The 25326-nt window shown below is 43.6% G+C and overlaps 1 protein-coding gene across 8 annotated transcripts in view; it reads right to left on the reverse strand.

Annotated features, from left to right (window-relative positions):
- The window catches only part of SCN8A (sodium voltage-gated channel alpha subunit 8), a 177849-nt gene that overhangs the window by 28786 nt on the left and 123737 nt on the right, over window positions 1-25326 (reverse strand). For all 8 annotated transcript variants that reach the window (XM_060306862.1, XM_060306865.1, XM_070046498.1 and 5 more), the window contains exons 13-19: window positions 21580-21712; window positions 16287-16525; window positions 9970-10143; window positions 7520-7876; window positions 4219-4689; window positions 3566-3683; window positions 2884-3038 (exon numbers count right to left, since the gene is read on the reverse strand). In XM_060306862.1, coding sequence (XP_060162845.1) covers window positions 2884-3038; window positions 3566-3683; window positions 4219-4689; window positions 7520-7876; window positions 9970-10143; window positions 16287-16525; window positions 21580-21712 — 1647 coding nt within the window. The remainder of the gene's footprint in view (window positions 1-2883; window positions 3039-3565; window positions 3684-4218; window positions 4690-7519; window positions 7877-9969; window positions 10144-16286; window positions 16526-21579; window positions 21713-25326) is intronic.

Raw genomic sequence — 25326 nt, forward strand, 5'->3', positions numbered from 1 at the left:
GCAGCAGCTGCCTATAGTGCCTAAAGGGAAACAAGCAACACGGAGGTACTGCCCCCCTCCGCAGCCCTCCCACCTGCGGTGGCCCGTCATCAGCTCCCTGTCTCTTTCTCTCTATCCCCTGCTACCCACGGCTTTTCTCTTTAAAAAAGCGTTCTTGAGATGGAATTCACAAACCTCACAATTCAGCTATTTAAAGTGTACAATACAATAGCTATTAATACAATTCAGAGTCATACATCCGTCACCACAATTTGAGAATATTTTCATTACCCCCCAAAGAACCCCCACACCTCTAGCTGTCACCCTCTAGTCTCCCAATCTCCCCCTAGTCCTGGCAACCACTCATCTATCTTCTATCTCCACAGGTCTAATCCTTCTGGACATTTCGTATAAATGGAATCGTATAATATGCGGTCCTTGGCGACTGGCTTCTTTAACTTAAAATAATGTTTTCAAAGTTCATCCATGTGGCAGCACCCCTCAGCACTGCATTTTTCTTTCTATCGATGAATAATGTTCTAGTTACAGCTATACCAACATTCTGTTTATCCTTCATCAGTTGATGGACATATGTGTTGTTTTTACTTTTTGGCTATTGTGAATAATGCTGCTATGAACATCTGTGTACAAGTTTTCACGTGGACATGTTTTTATTCCCCTTGGGTATATACCTAGGAGTGGAATGGCTGGGTCATTGGTAACTCAAGTTTAATTTTTTTGAGGAATTGCCGAACTGCTTTCCAAAGAGGCCGGACCAGTCTACATTCCCACCAGCAGTAGATGAGGGGTCCAATTCCCCAACATCCTTGTTAACACTTTATATAATTTATAGGACAAAAATTTTTCTCCCTTCAGCCCCTGATACCACAGACACAGGTGGAGAGTTACAGGACTGGAAGACACCGGGTGAAGAGAATCTCAACACTCCTTTCTTTCTCTGGAACTCCCAAACGAGGGGATGAGCCTCTGTCATGTGAAGGTCTGAGCACTCGTGCGTGCAGGGGGGTGGACTGCCGAAGCTCTGTGCTGGGGGGAGGGAATCCCTGAAGCGTGGAAAGAAAAAAAACCTGGAGGTGGACAAAGGGTCCTGTGCCCGGCGGTGGAGGAGCCTGCTCTGAACAGTCCCAGAAGGAAGGACAGAGCCAGGCGCCCGCAGACTCTCCTTCCCAAATGGAGGCACATGGACATCCAGGTTCACTGCTGGGCAGTGGGGACAGAAATCATGGGTCCACAGTCCTCAGGGTCTGGTACAAATCAATCCCCTCCGCTCAGTGGAAAAGCTATAGCTTCCACGTCACGTTTCCCCTTAGCTCCACCTGTAGAGACCCATTCTAGAACCCAACATGTGTGAGCTGCAACTGTTCATCCTGTCAGTGGGGGCGCTGATCCCCCTCTGAGATCTCCTCACAACCACATTCTAGTCTTTTCCTGGACATTTTAGCTGTGGCTTCACTTGACTTGAGTCTCATGCTACTTCTGCACAGGGTCTTCATGTCCTGAGCCCGGTCTCCCCCGTTTTATTCACCTTTGATAAATAAAGACTGTCACAGTAGCCGTGAAGAAGGTTCAATACATGTGTTTCACTGCTGCTTCTACTCTTTTGCGTAGAGACGGGGGAAGAGAAGAATCAAAGGGTGAGGCATGCCCTCTCTTATTTTGGGTTTTCATTTACTAGATTTGAAGAATAATGATGACAACAGTAATAAAAGACCTTCCTCAATCCCTGGCCTGAGTCTGATCCTTTCTCAAGGGCAGGGCCTGCGCCGTCCTCTTGGGGCCTCCACAGGCCTCAGGAGGTGCTGAGTGGATGCCTGTTGCTGCAATAAACGGCCCGGGGGCAGGCGGGATGGTCTGGCTCCCCTTCACTAGGGACGGAGGCTTTTTTGTCTCCTGCTCTAGTCCTGAGGCTTTCCTGCATTGCTCACCATCCCCCACAACTCCCCACTGTTCACCGTCATCCCCACGCTCGGGCTCTTCTTCACCACACGTCACTTCCTGTCTCAGCTTCTCCTATTCTCCTACCTCACAAGTCAGAGAAACTTCTCGAGTCACTGGGGCTTCTCTCTTGTTATTTTTTGCTTCCAGATTAGGCTCTAATTCCACACCTACATGAATGTGCCCACCTTCTTTAAGAGCATTTCAAAATCCAGCATTATTTACTTTTCCCTTAATTAAAAGAAGGAAAATGTGTTGTGTCTCTAGTTCCTGCTGTCTTCGAATCTACTCAACTAGGAAGCAGCTCCCTCACAGCAGACCCTGTGCAGATCTCCTCAGTTATAATCCTGCTAAAAAATGAAAGTAAACACCAAGATAATTAGTCCTAGTAGGGGAGGAACCTGTGTGTTCAGTGCCCTGTGTGCCTCACTGACTAATGAGAAGCAGGCACAACCACGTGAAGATAAATGACCTTTGTATCAGAGATCTGACTCCTAATATCTGCTAAGGCCACGGGCTCTCCAAGTCCAGCAGCGTATGATGGGAGAGGGGGTGGAGGGGTACCACCTCCCTCCTACCTTGGGCAACTGAAAAGTCAAGAACTAGTGATTCAGGGTATTAGGCGAGAAAGGGAAGCTCATCTTAGGAAGTTGTTTTGAACGGCGCAAACTAAGCAGAAGATACTTGGTAACCTGTATTCTCTGCCTGATGAAAAGGGGCTCCTAGGCTTCAGAGGGATCGTGCTGGGTCTAAAGATGAAGATTTGGACAAGTTTGAATTCTAATCCCAAAGGCTCAAAACACCAGCTCGAAGCCCGTCTGTAGATCATTATTCTTGGGCCTACAGTCAAGCTGTGTTCTCAGAGAAACTGGGCTTGGGCCCATCCAGTCCTTCCTGCTCTACCCCTTCCCCAGCCAATCCCCCATGGTTCTTTCCCCCGGACCTCACCAGGGCGCCACTGCTGAGCAGAATCATGAAGATGATGAAGGTCTCAAACCAATTGTGCTCCACAATGAGGAAGCAGGTTTTCCGCAGGATCCACCAAGACTTGCCCAGCCCTTCCTCAATGTTGACCTGGCAGCACTTGAACCTCTGGACACAACCTGGCACCAGCGGGAGAGGCAGGTCAGACTGTGGGACGTGCCCCGCCCAGATGTGCCCTCTCCTCCTTCTCCCAGGCCCCACCAGGTGCTGCCCCACCACACAGCCAGGAGTTCAGTGGCTGAATCAGAAGGTCTGACTCAGAAGTGGACAGGGTGGCAGGGCTGAGGCTATGCTGCCAGGCTACCAGGGCAAGGCCCTCTGGCGCTGGGACGATGTCCTATAAAGAAGCAGTGAGAGGGAGGAGAAAAGGGCAGTCAGGAGGCGGGCACGGCCATGACAGGAGAGGCCTTTCTAATGGAAGTTTGGGGCTGACGTCAAGAAAAAAGGACAAAGAAAAGCCTGAGAGCAAAAACTTGTGATAGCTAAGACTCAAACAGGCAAAACAGTGTCAACCTCCCTCCAAATGATGAGGCGGGGTGAAGACAGCCATAGAGCCCCCTCCCCAGCCAACCACTGACCCTGGCAGAGATGTGTCTGCGAGCAGTGCAAGTGCTACAGGCCATCCCCTCTCCTGGCCCCCTTTCACCTTCTGTGAAACAGGCATCTGGATCCAAGTATTCCTCAGGCTGTTCCACAGGGACTTCTTCTACTTCTGGTTTGATATCAATGGTGCTGCCTTCAGAGGAGCTAGTGTCATCCAGTTTCTAGATACACAAGGAAAAGGGAGAGAAGCAACACTGCAGCAACACGTCCACTCTACACTGACGACGCTACCTTGGTACAGATGATGTACCGGATACAATCCTTGTGGCAAACCCATGATCGTCCAGTTCATCACAGGCAAACGACTACCACAGCGCCCTCAACACTTCTGTCAGGATGGGGTACAACATTAAAGCCCACTCACAGGTGACAGAGATCTACCCTAAGCAGAAGGTGGGCTATAGACTGGTCTCAGTGATGCAGCTCAGACAGATTAATGGCAGGGAAGTACTTGACGGTTTTCTCCAGCCTCTGGATCCAGATGGTCCAGAAGCAATGGAGACACATCTGGGAACATCTCAGGAATCTAGCTCATCTAGAATAACGATGGGGGGTGGGTAGGGTTGGTTCTCAAAGTTGAGAGTCGGCTCTTCCAGAATCTCTCTGCCAGACCCAGAGCTGAACCGAAGCCTTGGGGCTGACAGAGCCGTTTGTTCTCACACAGGATCAAGACTGGTTTCTGGGCTAGGACCTTACATCTTTGCTGCCTTCAGGGTCCGACTCGCTGCTAACGTCCTCGGTGTTGAGGTTCTCAAAATCAGACTCGCCTACCGCGATGGGCACTCTCACGGTCAGGTTGGGGTTGTTGATGAAGGACATGTGGTCCTCATCGATGATGTACTTCTCCACGCTGCTGCCAATGCCGCTGGTTGTGCCATTGCCATTCTTCTGGAAGTCACCGTTCCGGTGGATGTCGGCGCCAGTGTGGTTGGCGATGCAGTTGGCCTTCTTTTCGTACAGCTCGTCCAGAGGTTTCACCTCGTCGGCCTCGCGCTGCTTGAAGTGGGCCTGCATGAAGGCGCGCACTTTCAGTTTGGTCCAGGCCACGCCCTTCTTGATCCGGATAACTGAGATCTGTAGGTTGTTCATTTCCCCATCATCATCTGTGGCTGCCAAGTTGTCAGCACTGAAGGAGCTCAGGAGCAAGGCCAGAAACAGGTTCAGCACCTGGACCAGGAGCATTAGGAAAAAGGAGAGGGAATGTAGAATGGTACTGGGTAAGGGCATCCACTAAACTAGGGTTGCAAACTGGGAGCCCACAGACTTCTGTGAAAGACTCAGGAGTTTCTATTGTGTTTCACTTGACCCACGTAGTGTTTTAAATGTCACTAGGTGGGCATTTGGTTTGGTTTTGGTTGTAATACAAGGAGTTTAGTACCCCTTTTCTTGGTTCTTTTGTAGTGTTATATACATATATATGTACTTCAAAACATACTGCTTTTCTTATAATCCAAGAAAGCAAAGGCTGTATCCACTTTGGGAGAAAATTCCCCAAAAATAATAACAAAAAGGTGGGCATGGATTATTGGGGAGGATCAAAGAATGCATAGATGCTATGTGTTCATGAGCAGCAGATGTCCTGGAGGACCCAGGTTAGAAAAAAAGTAGGCTTGGAGAGCCAGACTCTCATAGCACAGATCTAGAAGGTGGAACGGTAATATATTTGATGTCACCCTATTTTAAGAATTAATTTTCTTTGTTTTCCTAACATTTATCAAAATTAAGTAGCTCTAGCAAGACAGTGATGGTGACTTTTGTGTACTATCATGTATCGAAGTGTCAAGCCATCAGAAACAAGCTTTATTTATATTGTCTTTTCCCCTATTTCACCACATTGGGCATTAAATTAATTATTTTTATTAAGACTTACTTTTGAAAAGTGGGAGAGATGTTCACTTCTTGATTTACACTTGGCCCTTACTTTGTCACACTTCTGAAGAAGAGTAAGGCATAGTTTTTCAGTGGAGATAATCATATGTGCAGAGTGGGAGAAATGGAAACAATATGTGAACTATATGTATCATCATTACTGCGGCCATTTGCAGAATTACAAAGGGATATGGTCGGTAAAGTGCGGGTCAGTTGCAGAAGGCTCTGAAGGCCAGGCTGAAAGATCTGAATTTTATTTAACTGGATTCACTACTGGTCCTTGAGCAAAGGAGTCACAGGTGATGACAGAGATTTGAGAAAGTCATTCCTACTAGCTACGTACAAGGGTCGGGGGTGGGGGGTGTGAGGGGGAACTAGGAATTAGGAGGTTGTTGCTTGCATGAATTGATGAGGGTCTGGATTAGGCTATAGTAACCTCAAACCTTAGCATGCAGAAGAATCTCCTGGGGTGGGATGCTTGTTAAAAACAAGCATTTCCTTGGCCTCACCTGAAAGATTCTGATTCAGTAGATCTGATGTAAGGCCTGGGACTCCGCCTCTTTTAATGAGTGAGACTCAGGTGATTGTGATGAAGGTGGTCTTCCTCACACTTTTAGAAATAACAGATGGGTTGTAGAAATGGAAAGGAAGGGGCAGATCTCAGAAATACTATGAAGAAAGATGTAGGTATAGAAATGCTAAGAAGAAAGACATATGAAAGACATCAGATATTTACTAGGAGTGGAGAGAAAAATCAGAAAGACTTATAGGTTACTAGAGACTACATGGGCAGAAGAACTGAGCCAAGGGGAACTGGGAAAGGTGTCATCAGAGGCAGAAATAATAGTGGATTCTGTCATGTGCTCAGGTATCTATAGCCAGTCATGGGGAGATGCCCCTGAGACAACTGAGAACAGGAGGCTAGAGAAACGGTAGGAGGTCAGGGCTGGTAATGTTGATCCCACTACAGACCAGTAGGCAGCAGTTGTATTCACTGAAGGAGTGGAAAGACCAGAAGAATCAGGACTGAGGGGAAGTTGGCTGGGCATGGAGAATGCAAGTGAGTAAGGAACATTACAGTGTCTATTTTTATAGTCCAATGAAAGAACAGGGGGAGCATGGCTAGTTCAGAGGTTGGTGAGTAGGAACCTCTACTGGCATATGCTTCTCTGTGGCAGGAAAAGGAAGACCCCTACTGCGGATGCGCTCATAAGGGGTCACCTGAGTATGCCTCCTTCCAGCCCTCCTTGCCCTACACTTGCAAGCGGGCTTTGGCCTGACCTGAAAGATGAGTGCTTCTCAAACTTTAGCATGCACGTGAATCACCTGGGGATCTTGTTAAAAATGCAGATGCTAATTCAGTAGCTCTGGGGAGGGGTCTGAGATTCTGCGTCTCTAGGACACTCTCAAACGATCTCATTGTTGCTGGTCCTCAGATGACACTTTGAGAAACAAGGTGTGAAGTCTCTGTTGGGGAATGTTCTATATACAGAGGCAGAAGACAGCAGGCGGACAGATCAGAGTGAAGCGAGAAATTGATCTGCAACTTATACAAATTAGATAAAATCCTGGGAAGGTTTAGATCCACGGTTCTCAATGGAGGGCAATTTTGACCCCTGAGGACAGCTGGCAACGTCTGAAGACATGTTTGGTTTTCACAACTTGGGACGGGAGTCACTACTGGACAGTAAAGAGTAGAGGCCGGGATACTGTAAACACCCTACAACATGCAGGAAAGTTCCACAACAAGTAATGATCTAGCCCAAAAGATCAATATTGTCAAGGTCGGGAAATTCTTTTTTTTGTGTAGCAGAAAGAGCATAGACTTTGAAGTCAAGGATCTAATATAAGCCCTGACTCTTTATCAGCTGTGTGACTTTGGAAAAATGTCTTAACTTCGCTGAGTTTTGTTTCCACAACTATGAAAGAGGGTTGACAGATTGTGGGGCTCATGACCTAAAACAGCAGTCTCCTTTCCTTCACTTGTACCTTAGGGTTCTTCAGCCAAGAAAGAATAAAGACCAACCCAGACATGGAAGGTAGTAGAAGCACTAAGCAGACTGGGCTTCTGGGTCAAGGGTAAGACGTTCAGAGCGAAGAACAAAGAGATCTACACGTTAGTACTAACCACCAAGTTGCCGATAACCATGACCATCATGAAGACGATGAGGCACATGGCCTGGCCGGCCACCTCCATGCAGTCCCACATGGTCTCGATCCACTCCCCGCACAACACTCGGAAGACGATGAGGAAAGAATGAAAAAAGTCATGCATGTGCCAGCGAGGGAGTTCACAGTCCTGGTTGATCTTGCAGACACACTCTTTGTAGCTCTTTCCAAAGAGTTGCATTCCCACCACGGCAAAGATGAAGACGATAATGGCCAGCACCAGGGTCAGGTTGCCCAGGGCACCCACTGAATTTCCAATAATCTTGATCAGCATGTTCAGGGTGGGCCAGGATTTGGCCAGTTTGAAGACTCGGAGCTATGGGGAAAAGAAAACCCAAACAAAACCCAAGTGAAACTCAATTCATTTATTCTTACCACATGGCTACAATAAAAACATATGAAATTACTAAGATCATCTTAACATTTATCGAGCACCCTTGGGAAATCCCCAGGACTTTCTAACAGTATCTTAGACGAAAGTGAGAGAAACTGAGGCAAAGATGAAGGAAAACAGATTAACTGCACAGGAAGTGAAAGATTTAGAACTAAGAACCAAGAATACTGCCTCTAGTCCCCTGAATTAGTCTCTGGGTCAATCTACCTTTTAAAAATCCATATACCTGAAATAATCCTTTTCCCACTGATTTTCCTCTGACTTCTCAAGGGTCATATCAAGGAAAATGTGATTTGTAGTGAACCAAAAGGTCAGTTGGGTAAGGACGGTGAAAATAAATCATCTGTCTCTTCAAAAAAGCAAGCATTTAAAAATTCTACATACCTCTCTTTTTGCTTGCCAATAAGTAATCAATCGCTGATACGAAACTTCGTGACATGCTTGGAATAACTTGGAGGAAAACCACAACCTCCAAGTAGGGGAAGTTCCAATATGTCAAATAGCTTATGAAAAGGGACTATACTGATATTAATTCAGAGGACAGAACTTTTGGTATCTTTCAATCACGAGATTTCTGTATTCTGTAATGAATGATTACAAGGTCTTGGCTAATAGCCTGAGAATTATAATGCATGAAGCCCATGAACAGAGATCGTCATCGTATGTCTTAAGTTAATAACTAACACGTGATGTAATAAGAATTCTGGTAGAAGGCAACAGCACTGATTAGGACTTTTTTCTTCCTATTTAAAACTTGAGTCTTCATACATTGTTAGTGGGACTGTAATTTGATGTAACCCTTGAGGAGGGAAATCTGGCATTACGTGGCAAAACTATCTGCAGATCTATCTCTGAGCAAGCAATTGCACTTTTAGAAGGTTAAACTTATTGTATTTAGGTTAATGGCATATGGTAAATATTTGTACTATCCTTTGATATAAAAATAAACCTCAATAAATCTAAAAAAAAAAAAGAAAACTTGAATCGTATCTGAGAGTTCCAAGATTTACCAGATGTGGCTCTGTGCACACTCTGGGTCTCTCATATTTTTTCCCTATTCTGACTGGCTTTTAATTTATCAAGAGTATTAGTGGCAAGGCTTCTATCTCTTAATTCTTCATCTTATCTTCTAGAAAATAAGAAGTATTCTCAAAAAGTCTACTGTGGGCTGGATCCTAACCAAAGACCAGTAAGCAGAGGTTCCAGAAACTTGACAAATATTTGTGACGTGGATTCAATGAGATTTCTGTTTTATAAACAGTTTCACTCTAATCCAATTCTATTTCTTAGATATGCTGAATATCCTGAAATCTTTTCAGTTACAAGTGCTTAGGTATCTTCCCAATAAGGAGCTGCTTTGTCTGATGCTTTGTCTGAGTGGGATATCCCCATGATAACTCAGCTGCTCAAGCGACTTAATCAGGACATCACTTATGCCTGTGCATATGGGAAGCTACTTCGAGGATATCATTAACTATTCTTTCAGAGGCATTTTAGTAATTTGAACACTAACTTCTTCAAATACATTTGAAAAATCTTTCTTAGCTAATGATGGATGTTCAACTACTAATTTCAATATAACTTTAAAAAACATTACTTTATTCTCATATTTTGGAAGGGGTCACCATGATAGAAGAAGAGTGGAGCCACCTTTGAAAAAGAAGAAATTCTTGCCACTTCAGGGAGATGTTCAGATAAAGAAAGAGGCTCACTAGCAAATCCAAACTGGACCTCAGAATAGCCCTTGGGAATCCTTCTTCTTCGTCTTTTAGATTAACCATTATTTTCTGAGGAACTTCATAAAGTTGATTTCTGTTTGTTGACTGATTTTAACAACTACTTTCTATATTAGGTAGTTAGCAGAAAAGTTTTCAATATTTTAGTTGCTAAGCCAATAAACAGCCAATGAAATATAGCTAAAGATTTTAAAAAATCATCAGATTATCTTATGCAAAACTCTTTCTAGTAGCTGCAAGATAGGAAATATAAAAAGAAATTGGAGAAATATGGAATACCAATCGGAAAGATCGCAGCACCGAAAGCCCCTCCACGTCTGCTAGACTCAGTTCCATTAAACTGAGGGAGACAATAAATCCATCAAAAATGTTCCAACCTTCTTGGAAATAATAGTAGGGATCCATGGCTATGAGCTTCAGGAACATTTCCGCTGTGAAAATTCCAGTGAAAACCTAAAGAGGGGAAGGCAGGGGTAAGAAAAAAAGAAATAATAAAAAGAAAACGCCTTTATCATTATCTTTGAATATGGCACGTCCAAGAAGCCACAAGCACCAGCCTTGGCTAAATTCTGCACCTGAGGCCGACAATACCCGGATGTCCCCTGACCATGCCACATGATGCAGGAAAGTCTTCTTATTTTCCTCTTTTTTTTTTTTTGCGGTACACGGGCCTCTCACTGTTGTGGCCTCTCCTGTTGTGGAGCACAGGCTCCGGACGCGCAGGCTCAGCGGCCATGGCTCGCGGGCCCAGCCGCTCCGCGGCATGTGGGATCCTCCCGGACCGGGGCACGAACCCGCGTCCCCTGCATCGGCAGGCGGACTCTCAACCACTGTGCCACCAGGGAAGCCCTTATTTTCCTCTTGAATGAAGAGGAAATGTTCACATCTTTGTTGCCAGAACTACCCAATTCATATTGTTCAAACGTGCAGTTAAAAAATTATTCTAAGCAATTGAAAATATCACACAGGTGACTCCTAAAGGGTCAGCAGTCGTTTGAATGCGTATGCCACATTTGGGATGTTGGCCAAAAAAAAATCACTCGTGTTATAATTGTATTTAAAAAATACAGTATTATTCCTGATTTGACATTATGTGCCTTCTCAAACGTCGACATATACTGCAAGCCTTCTTATTTTAAATGGTAAAAGCAACAGAACATTGCTAAAAGTGTGAAAAATACAGGAGAAACGTTCACAGTCTCACCACCTTGCATACAACTATTATTTTCATGTACTCCTTTTCTTTTTTTTTTCTTCAAATGCATATATATTTTGTCAGAGTTGTAAACCACAGACTACATATTTTAGCTTTACACTTATCTTGACTTATCACGACTCATTTCACGTATCACGTATTTTTCATTTAACCATGACTCCATTCATGTTGCAACACGGTCTTCCTAATTCTCACTTTTATTGCTTGTATAATATTCTATTGGGTAAATATATCCTCAAAGAATTTTCTTATTGTTGGAGACTCTGGTCCTTCCTTTTGATTTTTTCAATATGATAGTCAATAATATAGTAATTCTTTTAGATTTGGAGCTTACTGGGCACGAGAATGACGTCTTCCCTGTTACCTGGCTCCCACTTTTCTGCCTCTCAGAGCACCTTGGGTTTCCCAATGCTTTCTGTATCCTTCCCAAGGCCTTAGTAACATAATGTGCAGGGAGAGAGTGAATTCCCATGAACCCCAGTTTTGACAAGACCAATACCCTCATTCTAGCCTAAGCATGTAACATACGACTATGACTGAATATTCTCTTTTTAGAGGAGAGGACTTTACACGCAGCAGATTTAAAATTCATAGTAAGTTAGTACTTGTAACCACTCCGTTACCAACTTTACATATGAAGGAGTTTGAGGAAAACTTTGGAGATATGGTCTGAGGACAAAATTAAAAATAGTGAAAAAGACTTAGATTACAGACACTGTTTTGAAACACACTGAGTTAATGTATAGCAATAAACAGAATGACTTGACGAAAACACAACAAAATGATAAACGGGCTGGAAATTTTGGGGGTCCATATACGTTTCTATGGTTCCCCCACTTTGCTAAATTGAAGATGCAGTATTCTAAAACTGAAAGAAAATATTCCCTGAAGAGATCTGGTTAAGTTAAATCAAAGTTCATAGTGCAAGCTAAGCGTCTACAAATAGAATACCACTCTGCGCGAGGTCAGGAAGGTAGGGGCAGTGAATCAACTCCTGACACACACTTTACCCTTAGCATCAGCCCATCAAAGGTTTCTCTACATAGAAACATTAACCCACTTAACGCACACTAAGTAGAGACTGAATTTGCTGTCCCATTAGTTCTTGGTGAGCATACAGTAAGTGCTCAGTAACAAGCACGGGCTGACTGGCCTCGGAATATCTATACTGTGGGAACTCTGGTTCCCGACAGAAGATCAATGACACAGTTATGTGGTGCTGCCTTTCAATGGGATGAAAGGCCTCCAGGTGCCTGGTAGAAATGCCTGTGACAGAGGTCGGCACCCACGTCGTTTCAGCACATAGTGTGCTGCCCTTGTTTGGGGTTTGGGTGAAAATAAATTTGTAACTATTGGAAGGAATTAAATGGAGAAGAGTAGATTTAAGGTTATCCATTTGATGCCATTCTTCTTGGCACTGTGATATGCTTCTTGAGGAGAAAAAGGAACTACAGGGACTTCCTCGGTGGTGCAGTGGTTAAGAATCCGCCTGCTAATGCAGGGGACACGGGTTCGAGCCCTGGTCCAGGAAGATCCCACATGCCGCGGAGCAACTAAGCCCGTGTGCCACAACTACTGAGCCTGAGCTCTAGAGCCCGGGAGTCACAACTACTGAGCCCGCGTGCCGCAACTACTGAAGCCTGCGCGCCTAGAGCTGTGCTCTGCAACAAAAGAAGCCGCCACAATGAGAAGCCCGTGCACTGCAACGAAGGGTAGCCCCTGCTCTCCGCCAACTAGGGAAAGCCCACGTGCAGCAACAAAGACCTAACACAGCCAAACATAAATAAATTTTTTAAAAAAGGGAACTACGAGCCGCACATCAACTGTACATAAATGTCCCTCTTGTGAATGTCATCAAATGTTCACCTAAGAATTTATGTCCTAGTGCAGCAGATCTCAAAGTGTAGTCGGGGACCCCTGAGGTCCCTGAGACCTCAATGGTCTTAGGAAGGAAGCAATGAGGAGGTGCTGAAAGGATACAGAAGCCACCTTGAAGGGACTCCTACTGGCCAAATCAGGAATGGTTTAAACATCTAAGTACATGATAGTAATGGATTAAAATAAAACCCACTGAATAAGACTGAAAACTTTGAGTCCATACAGATATAAGTAAGTAAAGGAATACATCAAAAGTTTAATGAAAAACAGGAAATTTAGATAGCTTCAAAGTGTCTTCCTCACAAACACTTATTAATTATAAATGGAAAAAGAGTAACTGTACAGGGGAGAAGCCTGGCAGAACCTCCTTAATCAAGTGATCCAGTGACCGCAGGCAGAAATGGGACAAACGCAAATCACGTGCCACCTGGTAGATGTAATGAGAAGATGACAGTCTTGCTGTGCGACAGTCCTGCACAAGCCCAGGAGAATGTACCTGTTTGTAAAAGTACACTACGGTATTTGGGGGTGACAGGCTGTGGCAGCAACGTACTCTCAAAAAATAGTTTTTTACGCTGTACTTGAAACTTTTCTGTAAGATTAAGATTGTTTAAAAAACCACGTTATAAACTCACTGTTGTGTTCAAATGGTTACCAAAAACAGGCAAGAAAAGAATCATTACGTTTATCTACTAAACAATACAAAAGTCAAGTAGCTTCCCTGGGTTCACTTTCCTCTATAAAACATGGGGGTTGGATCAAATTATCTTTACTCTTCCTCCTATTATGAACATTTTTTTCTTATGGGGAGGATGGAAGAGGCAGGGATTGCCAATTTACAGAATGCTGTTCTCATCTTCCCTCAAAAACATCTATCTGCACGTTTGTGGACAAACACAACTCAGTTCATTGTCCCAGCTGTGGGAAAAGTCTCACCGTCCAACCACAAGAGAAGGTCCTAGGGCTTCCCTGGTGGCGTGGTGGTTGGGAGTCCGCCTGCCGATGCAGGGGACGCGGGTTCATGCCCCGGTCCGGGAGGATCCCACATGCCGCGGAGCGGCTGGGCCCGTGAGCCATGGCCGCTGAGCCTGCGCGTCCGGAGCCTGTGCTCCGCGGCGGGAGGGGCCCCGGCGGTGACAGGCCCGCGTACCGCAAAAAAAAAAAAAAAAAAAAAAGAGAGAAGGTCCTAGTCTATTTCACAAGCTAGTCTGCCCATTTTTTGTTGCTGTTGTTCTCTTATTCTCAGGTTCAGTCAAAGGCTGTATCCAAATCTCCAAGCCTTTGAAAATCCTCCTGCTGAACTACACTTACACAGTTTCTAGTACGGAGAGGACTTTTCACTAGTCCAAATACTTCTGTAGAGGTTCTCATGTTTTCCTCCCAACTACTGATTGACATGGTGTCATCCTCATTTTACAGATGTAAAACATTTCCGGACAGAAATCAATGGCTCATTTAAGGCTAATATGTCCAAAACAGAACTCCTGATTTTAAACTCCACCCCTGTTCCTTGCTCAGTCATCCCCATTTCCCCCTCGGTTACCAAACTTCCCCAATCTAGGCACCATTCCTGATTTCTTTCCCTCAACCCTCATGTCCAATTCACTGGCCAGTCCAAAGTATCCTGAACCATTCACTGTTCTCCATCCCCACTGCTAATCAGACATTACTTTTCCCTTGAAAACTCTGCCCCCGGAGTGCTTTCTCTTTGTAGAACTTGGTTCTGGTTGGCTTAGCTCAGGAAGTCCCTAAATATTAGCTGCTGACCTTCTCCCCTCTCCCTCTTCTTCAGTGATGATTCTGAGCAAAGTCTTCTGAATGCTCACCACTCTAATTTAGGTTTTCTTTTTGCGGGGGGGTGCTGTGCTGTGCAGCATGCGGGATCTTAGTTCCCCAACCAGGGATGGAACCCGTGCCCCCTGCAGTGGAAGCAGTGGAAGGGTGGAGTCTTAACCACCTGACTGCCAGGGAAGTCCCCTCTAGATTTTCAAGAAGCGAAAAATAACGTTATTTGCTGGCCTGGTCTGAGGGCAATTCTGCTGGTAGTATGTGAAAAGGCCTCTCAAAATTTCTAGGCCTCTTAGAAATCAAGGACTGATTCTGTGAAAAGCAAGTAGAAGTAAAGACTTTGAGAAAAACAAAACACTGCAGGAAACACATCACTGCCACTACCATCAACAACAAAGTTGATCAAGTCGTATCTCTCGTTACGTAACTATTGGCTAATAAAATAAAGCTTATATCGCTATGATATTGTTGATTGGCTCAAAATGCTGCCTGAAGGCCAAGCCCCAGGGTCGGCCAATCACACAGCGAGCTACCTTCAGAGGCCTTTCAGAGACAGTTAACAGGTTTCCTGGATAGTCTGTGAGGGTATCCTGTTCCAAGACTCTGGGTATTTCATTGAGCTGCACATTGCTGTAGTGAGTCGGAAGTGTGTCACTAACTCAGACATAAAGATTGGAAAGATTAGAGTATCACCTTGGATGTGTACTAGAGCACATCAGCTGTAAGGACTAACCAGTGTGTGTTTTCCGAATCAGCAGTCAAAATGATATTATAACACTTTAATAGTGTATTAGGACTTAAGGTAGAAACTCGTGTGTGTGTGTGTGTGTGTGTGTGTGTGTGTGTGTGTGAAAGAGAGAGAGAAATGCCAGGCAGAGATCACGCACAAATTAAATGGTAACAACTAGATCTGACATGCCTATAGTGCAACTCCTAAGGAATAATGCAGCCAGATGACCTAGAGGATTCTTTCCAACTAACTCTTTACAGTCGATCAAAATTCAATCAACTCCTGATTTTTGTACTAAAGAAGTAAAACAGGAAATCCCCAAATTACAACTACTTGACTTCACGATACACGACATAATCTATTTTTTAAAAACTGCATACTTATCTTCTAAATAATATAAATGAATCACTTAAACCAACGTTAAAATAAATTTGGCACAGATCAACTAATGGTAGAAACTGGATGACACTCAGAAGTTGGACAGGAGGGGAAACCAGCCTAGAATTTAAAATTTCCCATGGACAGTCCCCATATGGATAATTAAGATATGACGGTGTGGGCAAATTTATCATTAGATTTAACGCCCTGAAAGAGCTCCCCTATTTTGTGGTGGTTGTTACTGAAGGTGAAAAAGGGGAAGCGGTTTGCTGGAGTAATGCAGGAATTAATGTGAGAAACAGAATGAGAAAGAAATCCACAAGTCCTTGGCTCAGGTTGAGGAAACCAACCCACTGTACCATGCCTCCTATTCTGCAACCAACAGCTCCTAAATGACGTCTTCAAAGTTCTGCAGAAAGAGGAAACAGCCAAGGGATCACAACAGTGAGCGGAAGCGGCGGGGCTGCGGCATATGTGGAAGCATTTGTCTTCCAATTAACTATTACTTTCTTTTCAACTAAACTCCAGCTTTCAGTCTCAGAAAAAAAATTCCTACTGGCAAAACCCGTTCAGATGGTCAAATCAGGAGGCCGTGCTCCATCTTACCAGATTTCCTACAGTCAAGACATGTTCGAACTGTGGCGTCATAGGGTGGTGCTCCATTGCCATAAACAGCGTGTTCAGGACGATGCAGATGGTGATGGCCAAGTCCACAAAAGGGTCCATGACGATCAAGTTTACAATCTCTTTCAGCTTTATCCAGTAGGGGTGACACTCCCAGATGAGGAAAGTGTTGGCAAATTTATACCAGCACGGCGGGCACTTTCTCTGAGACTCTTCCAGCTCTGTAGTGAGTAGAGAACAAAGGTAGTCCCTCAGTCTTGGGAAGAAAACAAAAGGGTTGGACTTGGTGGGTATCACTGCTATTAACACAAGAAGGAAGGTGGCCAGGGAGTGCTGACTTTCCTGAGGGCTTCCCTCAGTTTTCCTTCTCTTGAAGGCAGAGAGGAGGAGGCATGACCAGTGCCAGGTCACATCCCAGTTAACAAGGATCTAGTTATAAACAAAACGCAATCCACCCGTTTGGGAAGCATAGCAACCCTGGTTCAACTGGCTTCCACACTCACGAGTGTATGATCTCAGGCAAGGTACTGCGTCCTCTACGCTTCCGTTGCCTCATCTGAAAGGGCACTGACTTGCAGGCTATAGGACTAAATGAATCCTATAATCCTCCTCCATTGCTTACAGATAGCACACAGCACAGGGCCTGGCACGAGGTAAGTCCTCAATAAACGGTAGATATTTTATTACACGTGGTATCATTAAACTATTTATTATCAGAGAAGCAGTCAAAAGCACACACACTGAAGCCAGACATATACGGGCGTAACCAGCTCAGGCAGTTGCTAACTGTGGGCCCTTGAGTAAATTACTTCAGTTTGCTGCAACAATTAAATGAGCTAAAACATACATAAAGTGCCTCAGAACACCCCAGCATACAGCAAGTGCTATGAAAGCATTTGCTGTTGTTGTTTATTTTCTTTACAGCAGAACCAGCATTGTCAACCAAGCCACCACGTGGACCGTCTGTCTTAGGTTCTCAAAGATGTATGAGTTCACAATGGGAGTCTGCAATGCAGTCAGGAACAGAGGTTGCATTCCTTCCCCTTTGCTCCTTCCTTCCTCTTTCTCATCTCTGCTCTTCTCTCTTTCTCCTTCTCTTGCCCTTTCACCCTTTCCCACTCTCATCCTTTCTTTCTCTATCTTCTTCGTCTCCCCGTCCCTCAGTCTCTTTCTTCTTTCCTTTTTGTTTCTCTCTTCTTTTGTCTTCGTCTCTTTAGTCTATCCCTCTTTTAAAAGCAGGACCCATTTTTTCAAACAAGATCTTATGTGACCCCCAATATGTAAAACAGACAAACCAAGAGCTGCTCTAGTTCAGGCAGGAAGAGGAGCTTGGAGTCCAGGGCAATCCAAGTCTTCCCTCCCTGAGGTACTACCCCAGGGTCCTAGGACAATCACTGGACTCGATGAGCTCTGAGGTCGTTTACAAAGCAAAGACTAGAAAGGACAATTAGACACTAAAGGCGGAGAGCCATTCAGCTCCAACAATCTAGGCGCGAGGCCCTCGGTAACAAAGCCCTCCTCAAAATTCAGTATGAAATATAATAGCCAGCATCACAGAAGTCCAAGGACCTTGATCTGGAAGGATGTTCTTGAAGAGGGGTAACTTTGAAAACCCATCAGCATGATAACCCTTAGAGGCCAGGTCTTGGCTCTGTGGGGTTGGATATAACTGCATCCGCTACCACCCTGACCCCACTCAAATCCACTAACAAAATCAAGTCATTCAGGGAATAGAGAAAAAGTTTCCCGACATTTCACGAAGAGCAAGATGGCTGCTTTAAATCAGTTTACTTTCCCTTTTTCCAACCAGCCGGTTGGTGCCCATGGTGATGGCTTTATTTTAGATGGGGTGCTTTGGTTGGGCTTTTAATTGGCTCCCTGGTTGCTAAGAAAATGGTTGCCTTGGTTTTTCAGACTTAAGGGCCACAGTAAGCGACACGTGGGAGTCTGCGTGGGAAAGGAAGTCTGTGAAGAAAATTTGCTTTGGTTTCTTCCTCATAGAACTCCCTCCCTTCCCAAGGTAAATTTAGTCTTCTTCCCAAAAAAGAAAATTGAAAAGGTTCTCTTATTTCCATGAATTCTTATAGTACATATTTGGAAATCTGGTTCCGTTCCTTTTTTTATCTCCTCCTCTCTCCAAATGTCCGCTGTTCACCTGCACGTGGAGGTTGAAGCAGCGGACTGTTCACGTTTCTAACAGTTGACAACTGTAATGTTTTACAAGGAACTAGGCTCCGAGTCCTTGCCAGACAGACAAGGGTAGGGTTTCCCTACCCTGTGGGGCACCAAAAAGGGATACTAGGTATCTAGTATCCCTGCCATTTACTGAGAGGGGCAGATCCTCAGGATACTCGTTTCCGTTCCACAAAAACTAAGACAGTGCGGAGCCTTAGGAGCGAGAAGAGATCAGTCAGGTGAATACGGAGGTTTATAAAGGGACGCACAGCTCTGCACACCGTTACTGGCCCTACACAGCCACAACAGCAAAGTCTGGGCAAATGTGTTAACATATGGGGGTGAGATGTCCAAAAGTTTGTGAGGTTCCCCTTAGTTTGCTCCTGGACATTTTCAGAGAGAACCTTGGGGGCACTGGGAATTGTAGTCTCAACCTTGGGGCCACTGGGAATTGTAGTCTCAACCTTGGGGCCACTGGGAATTGTAGTCTCAACCTTGGGGCCACTGGGAATTGTAGTCTCAACCTTGGGGCCACTGGGAATTGTAGTCTCAACCTTGGGGGCACTGGGAATTGTTTTCAGAGAGGGCCTCATGATTCCTCCAAGATGGTGGCCTTTGTAGACCAGGAGGTTTCTGAAGGCCAGGGCTTCTCCCAGGTCAATACAACAACGTGCTAGGCACTGGGACTGCGTTGATGAACAAGAATCGCCACCCTCACAGAGCTTATAGCCGCACCTGGACAGGCAGACACCAGGTAAGTAATTGCACTGACACTTTTGAAACTGTTTCACCTAAGAATCAATAATGCTAAATACCATCACTGCTTCCTCATTCTTACTTCAACCCTCTCCCCTTCTCCCATAGCTTTACTGCTTTGAGGAGAAGTAAGACCACATGACTCTCTGCCGACACCCCATGCCCCGTCCTCTGAAATATCCCCAAAGCTTACGGCTCTGCTGATTGTGAATTCCGCTGAGTTTATTGGATCCTGGTGAGCATGCTTGCGATAGGATAGGGGTGAGGCAGGATAGGGGTGAGGCAGAGCAGGCAGGATTATCTCATTATTTGTAGGATTATCTCATTATTTACAGGATTCTGGAATTCTCCACTGTGGTTTCTAAACCATTAGATAAGAAGCCCGCTTCTTTGGATTAAAATAATGTCAGAGTTTCCTAACTGAAGGCTGAAAAGCAGAAACAAGTATTCATTCAGTGTTGGCTTTCCATGTTGTAGCAATTGTTAAATACAGAGGGAACAGTGGTTACATAGGAATGGATCTTCCTTAACGTCCTTTAATTCTCTCACATCATTCAGCTCCAGCCGTTCACTGTCCTTTGATTACAGCAGTTCTGTCTCATCCGCTTTAGCAAAGGGAGTCAAATCCTACTAAGCCCTCCGAAAGGAATCCTGGAGCCCCAGCACTCCTCCCCAGTTCCAAGCACAACAAGATTCAGTTCCGTACACATTTTTTGAGCATCTACTTTTGCCAGACCCTGCACTAGGCCACCGGGGTAACCAGTAAATCACTGTTGCATTGAATGGATAGCTCTGCTCTGATGTTTTTACCAGGAATAAAACAGGCCTGTTGGAGGCTGTTCGTCTTTCTTTCTCAACTGCTACAGATACTCAGAGAAATCTTGTCTTGGTCTCCAAGTGAAGAATAAAATTTGCTAAGGTTCTTAAGCTAATATTGATATATCTTATCTTGGAATTCTTATGATCTGCAGTTACTTACCTGTTATCTCAAAGTATAAACTATAAAGCTTAAAGATGTTCTATCAGACAATGACCTCAATGGGAATTAAAGAAAACAGGACAAATGAAGCTGGTCAGGAGCTGGAAAGTAGTTAGTTCAGTATTCTTTTTACGTGATACACCTCAAGATTAGCCTAGGTTTAGTCTAACTCCTTGCCCATATGTGCAGGGGAGTTTCGGGTTCCCTTCTAGGGATTCTCCTTTCACCACAGATGCCCCTGCCCATCTCTCTCTCTCTCTCGCTCTCTCTCTCTCTCTCTCTCTCTCTCTCTCTCTCTCACACACACACACACACACACACACACACAGACTAGAAGTGGTATGTGGCATAAATGACTCAAAAAAAAAAAAAAAAAAAAAACTTGTTCCAAGGACACCAGAGTAATTTGAGTCTCCTTATCTCAGGGACTCTGATTATTACTGGGTTAGCCTGGGTGTGTGGATTCTGCAGAACGGCAATCAGGAACAGTACAGTACGGATCTATAATGGGACAACTCAGCTAAATCAGCATGAATCAGGTGAAGAAGAAGTATGCAGAATCAATCAGAATCTTGTGAGAGAAAACCTGGTCACTGAATCTACTGCCAAAGAAATCAAGAGGAGCCTGGAATACAGACCACAGTCGGACAGAAAGCTGACAGTTGCGAGGGAACTGCAGTGTAATGGGAAATCCTCAGCAAGCCAGGCTGTGTCACGGAGGAGCCACCTGCTACGGAGTTCAGGCTCTGACGGCTACGCTGCTGCAGGCACGCTATGATTCAACAGCGGCTGCCCTTCCCCCGGGCACAGAGCGCCAGCGTTAGAGGGGTTTCAGCTTACCTGTTCACTCGTGCAATGTATTTATGGATATGTGGGGGTGTTTAAAGCGAGGCAGAATTAGGTATAATCACAATGCACGGTACATTTGTCCTTAAGGGAAAACCAAAAGATCTGTAAGTAGCTAAAAAGGAAGAGAGGAAGGTAAGTTTTGTGGTCGAGGGCAGGAGGGGGGTTTCCATCATTTTCTGTCATCACAGTTCTTCCGTCTCTGTTCCTCTCTGCCTCACGTCACCCTACTGGCTCCTCATGGTGCTGATTACAGAGACTTCTTGAGGTCCTCTAGCTCGCTCTTATGTTGTTCCTTCATACTTCTTACCTATCTGTGTACAGTGCTGGCAGCGGCTTTGAAGTCCTTCCTGGATTCTCTGCATGTAGATCTGAAATGCTAGTTTCTATAACCAGCAGACTCTATTCCTAAAGCTGAGACAATTTTTGCGCAACTCAGCCCAAGGGACTATATTTATATTATCATGCACACCACATATTTATAGCTCAGCAGCTTGGACAGCATCACAAGGCACATACCTTCTACCAGTGTATTTGTAACCACGCTCAATATACTGTTGATCCTGTCCTTCCGCCCATAGGAGGCCAATTGGTCCATGGAAACTAAGAGAGATCCAGGGCCTTTCTTCTTAATTTCCACCTCGGTTGTAGCCTGAAAAAAACAGCAAGTTGGGTGAGTAAAGTCTCATCAACGTTAAGGCTGGGCCTTAGCGGATATAGTCTAGAGTGAGCGAGAACCTATGCTCTTCCTTAGATCTTTCTACTTTGATCCTACAGTCCTATTCGCCTCAAGGAGTAGAATGAAACGAGTTGGCCATGGATCATCCTTCGTTCCACAGATGACAAGACCAAGTCGTTGAAGTGTGTATGAAATCTACAGTGAACCCAAGAGTCTGGCTGGGATCCAAATACATCATCTGCTCCATGTACGCAGAGAGTAGGAAGACCAGATCCCCTGGGAAAATGCCATCAGAAGCAGACCCTCCTGTCCTCCTCGCATATCCACAGCATCTGGCTAGAATTGGACCACATGATAAAATAAGTCAAATTCACCTGTACGTGAAATTTCACGAAGGGCCAGGGGCCTGATCACACTGAGTATTACAGACACGGTTTCCTTCACTTGTAGGAACACCACCATTCTACCAAACTGTCACTTCCAAATGTCAAAACTGGGCCTAACTGAACGTTAGCAAGTGGAAGTTCTACTCCAAATCTCCTCCAAGCCACTGCAAACGAGAGTGGTAGGTTTTGCCATCTTAATTAAACACATTGCCTCATATGTCTTTTTACATTTATCTTGTCTTTTTACATTTTTATTTTATGAGTTAACCTGAAAAATTCAAATTCCCAACCAAATAAAAAGGGCAGAAAACACCATCAGACTGTTAAACAAAATATTTTTTACACGCTCCTCCTTGGGCGATACCAGTACGGTAGATTACGGCAAAGGGTTTCTGAATGTCCCTAGCTTGCGCTGTTTGTGCCAACCTGAATATTCTACATCAGATCAGGCTTAATGGGGTGGCTTAAAACCTAGCTTTCTATTTAACTATGCTGTCCACTGTAACATGTCAACCGTATAAACTTAGCTGCTCCTTCCATGTGAAGGTAAGAGGACAGAGACAGTACCACAGGACAGGGAAGACATGTGTTTGTATGAAGCTAGAGAAGTATCTGTCTGATCAGTGACAGTAAGTTTTGAAAAGAAAATAATCGTCTCTGGAGAGTTACATCAGAAAGCCTTTCTATTCTTACATATATTTAGATTTTAAGAACTGTACTGAAGAAAGTTCCAGGCAGATTACAATCCCATCATGGTGTTTTATCAAATAGTTCCACTGATTCAGAGATTTGGTTTACCTTAGGGTTTTGTTTGTTTTGTTTTGTCTGTCTGGCAGAGCTACAGAAGAAATGGAAAAGAAAAAGAACTGGTTTCCTTGGGAATTCCTGGATGCATTACTATACAAGCATCTGTATTTGTAAGAATAACTTAACCATTAGCTCAGGTCATGATGCAGTATATTTCTTTGAGAAATCACTTTTTGCTACAATTCCCAGCCTAATATTCATGACATTTAATAAATGAGATTAAACTATTATATTTAAAAAATGACAGGGCTTCCCTGGTAGCGCAGCGGTTAAGAATCCGCCTGCCAGTGCAGGGGACACGGGTCAAAGCCCCAGTCCGGGAAGATCCCACATGCCGCGGAGCAACTAAGTCCGAGCGCCGCAACTACTGAGCCTGTGCTCTGGAGCCTGCGAGCCACAACTACTGAGCCCACGTGCCACAACTACTGAAGCCCGCGTGCCTAGAGCCTGTGCTCCACATCAAAGAGAAGCCACCACAGTGAGAAGCCTGCACACCTCAACGAAGAGTAGCCCCCGCTCATTGCAACTAGAGAAAGCCCGCGCGCGGCAACGAAGACCCAACGCAGCCAAAAATAAATTTAAATAAATAAATAAACAATTAAATTTATTTTAAAAAATGACAATCATCTAAAAATGAACACAGAAGTCCCAATACAATGGACATTCTTATTTCTGACATTTATTAATTCTAGATTTTTATTGAACTGCCCTTCTGCAAATCTACAATAGATAGATTTTATAATGCTGACCCCCGAGGTACTGGAAGATCTAATGGACTGGCTGGTTTATCAAAGAAGGATGAAACTGCACTTAATATGGCTTTGGCATTAGTGTAGCTTACTGTCTTTTGGGCATGCTGGATGTAATAAGATATAAATTCTTCAGGCTTTAATAACACCAACCTTAAAAAACAAAATTAATGAAAATGCTATCTAAAAAGACCTAGTCAAATCATTATATTATCATTTGTTGATACCTATTCAAAAGATAAAACAATTTTTAGCTTGGATAAAAAAATCCACAAAAATTAAAGAAAAATTTATCCCCAAACTTAATATTGTGATGGAACAATTACTATTTATCTCTTTCTATGTAAAATGAAAGTAAACTATAGCAGGGCTATGTGGAGACAACTTTTGAAATATTAAAATTTGTTCCATAATCCATAATGTGTTCCGAACTATAATCTATACTGTACAATTGCTTAACTTTTAAAAAACAAACAAATGAAAGAAGATGCTGAGAAATGAACATTTCAAAGCCCATGCTTAGGAAATTCTAGAAGGTAGAAAGAGAAATCCATTCATTATCTTTTTACAAAGGCAAGAGCATTTAGCATAGATCCAAATAACTGGTCCCATCAAATGTCTTGGTAATAAGAAGATATCCAGAAAAATTCCCACATATTTGTAAATTAAACAACAGACTTCTAAAGATCTGGGAATCGAAGAGGTTTGCACAGGGAAAATTAAAAAATACTTTAACTGATGACAATGAAAACACAATGCATCAAGATTTATGGGATGAAGCTAAAGAAATTGTTAGAGAAAATTTTACAGCTTAAAAAAGATATAAGATCAATGCTCGAAGCTTCTGCCTTAAGAAACTAGAAAAAGAGGATCAAATTAAGCCATAGGTAAGTATATGAAAGGAAATAATAAGAATGGAAATTAATGAATTAGTAAATGGACAAACAATAGACAATCAAAAAAGGTCAAATGCTGGTTCTTTAAAAAGATTAATAAAATTGATAATTCCCCAGGCAAGACTGATCAAGAAAAAAAAATAGAGAAAACACAAATTATAATTTTCAGGAGTGAAAAAACAGGATATCACTATAAATCCTATAGACGTTATTAAGATAATAAGGATATGTTGTGAATAACTTTATGCCATTTCATCTTGGATGAAACAGACAAACATATCCAAACACAACTTACAAAAACTGACATAAGAAGAAACAGAAAATCTAAATAGCCCATATTAATTCAAGAAATTATAATAAAAAATCTTACCACAAAGAGAACTCTAGGCCCAGATGGGGCTCCATAAGTGAATTCTATCAAATGTTTATGGAAGAAATAATACTAATTTTACACAAATTCTTTCAGAAAACAGAGGTTAAGAGAATACTTCTCAACTTCTTTTATAAAGCGAACATAACCCTGATACTAAACCTGACAAGAATATTACAAGAAAAGAAAATTAGAGATCAGTATCCCCCACCAACAGAGATGTGAAATCCTTAACAAAATATGAGTAAACAGAATCCAGCAATATATACAAAGGACACTACATCATGACCAACAGAGTTTATCCCAGGAAAGCAAGGTTAATTTAATACTAGGAAAAAAGTCAGTGTTATTCATCATGCAAACAGAATAAAGGAGAAAA

The sequence above is a fragment of the Globicephala melas genome, chromosome 10, assembly GCF_963455315.2.
Source record: "Globicephala melas chromosome 10, mGloMel1.2, whole genome shotgun sequence".
Classification (NCBI taxonomy): domain Eukaryota; kingdom Metazoa; phylum Chordata; class Mammalia; order Artiodactyla; family Delphinidae; genus Globicephala; species Globicephala melas.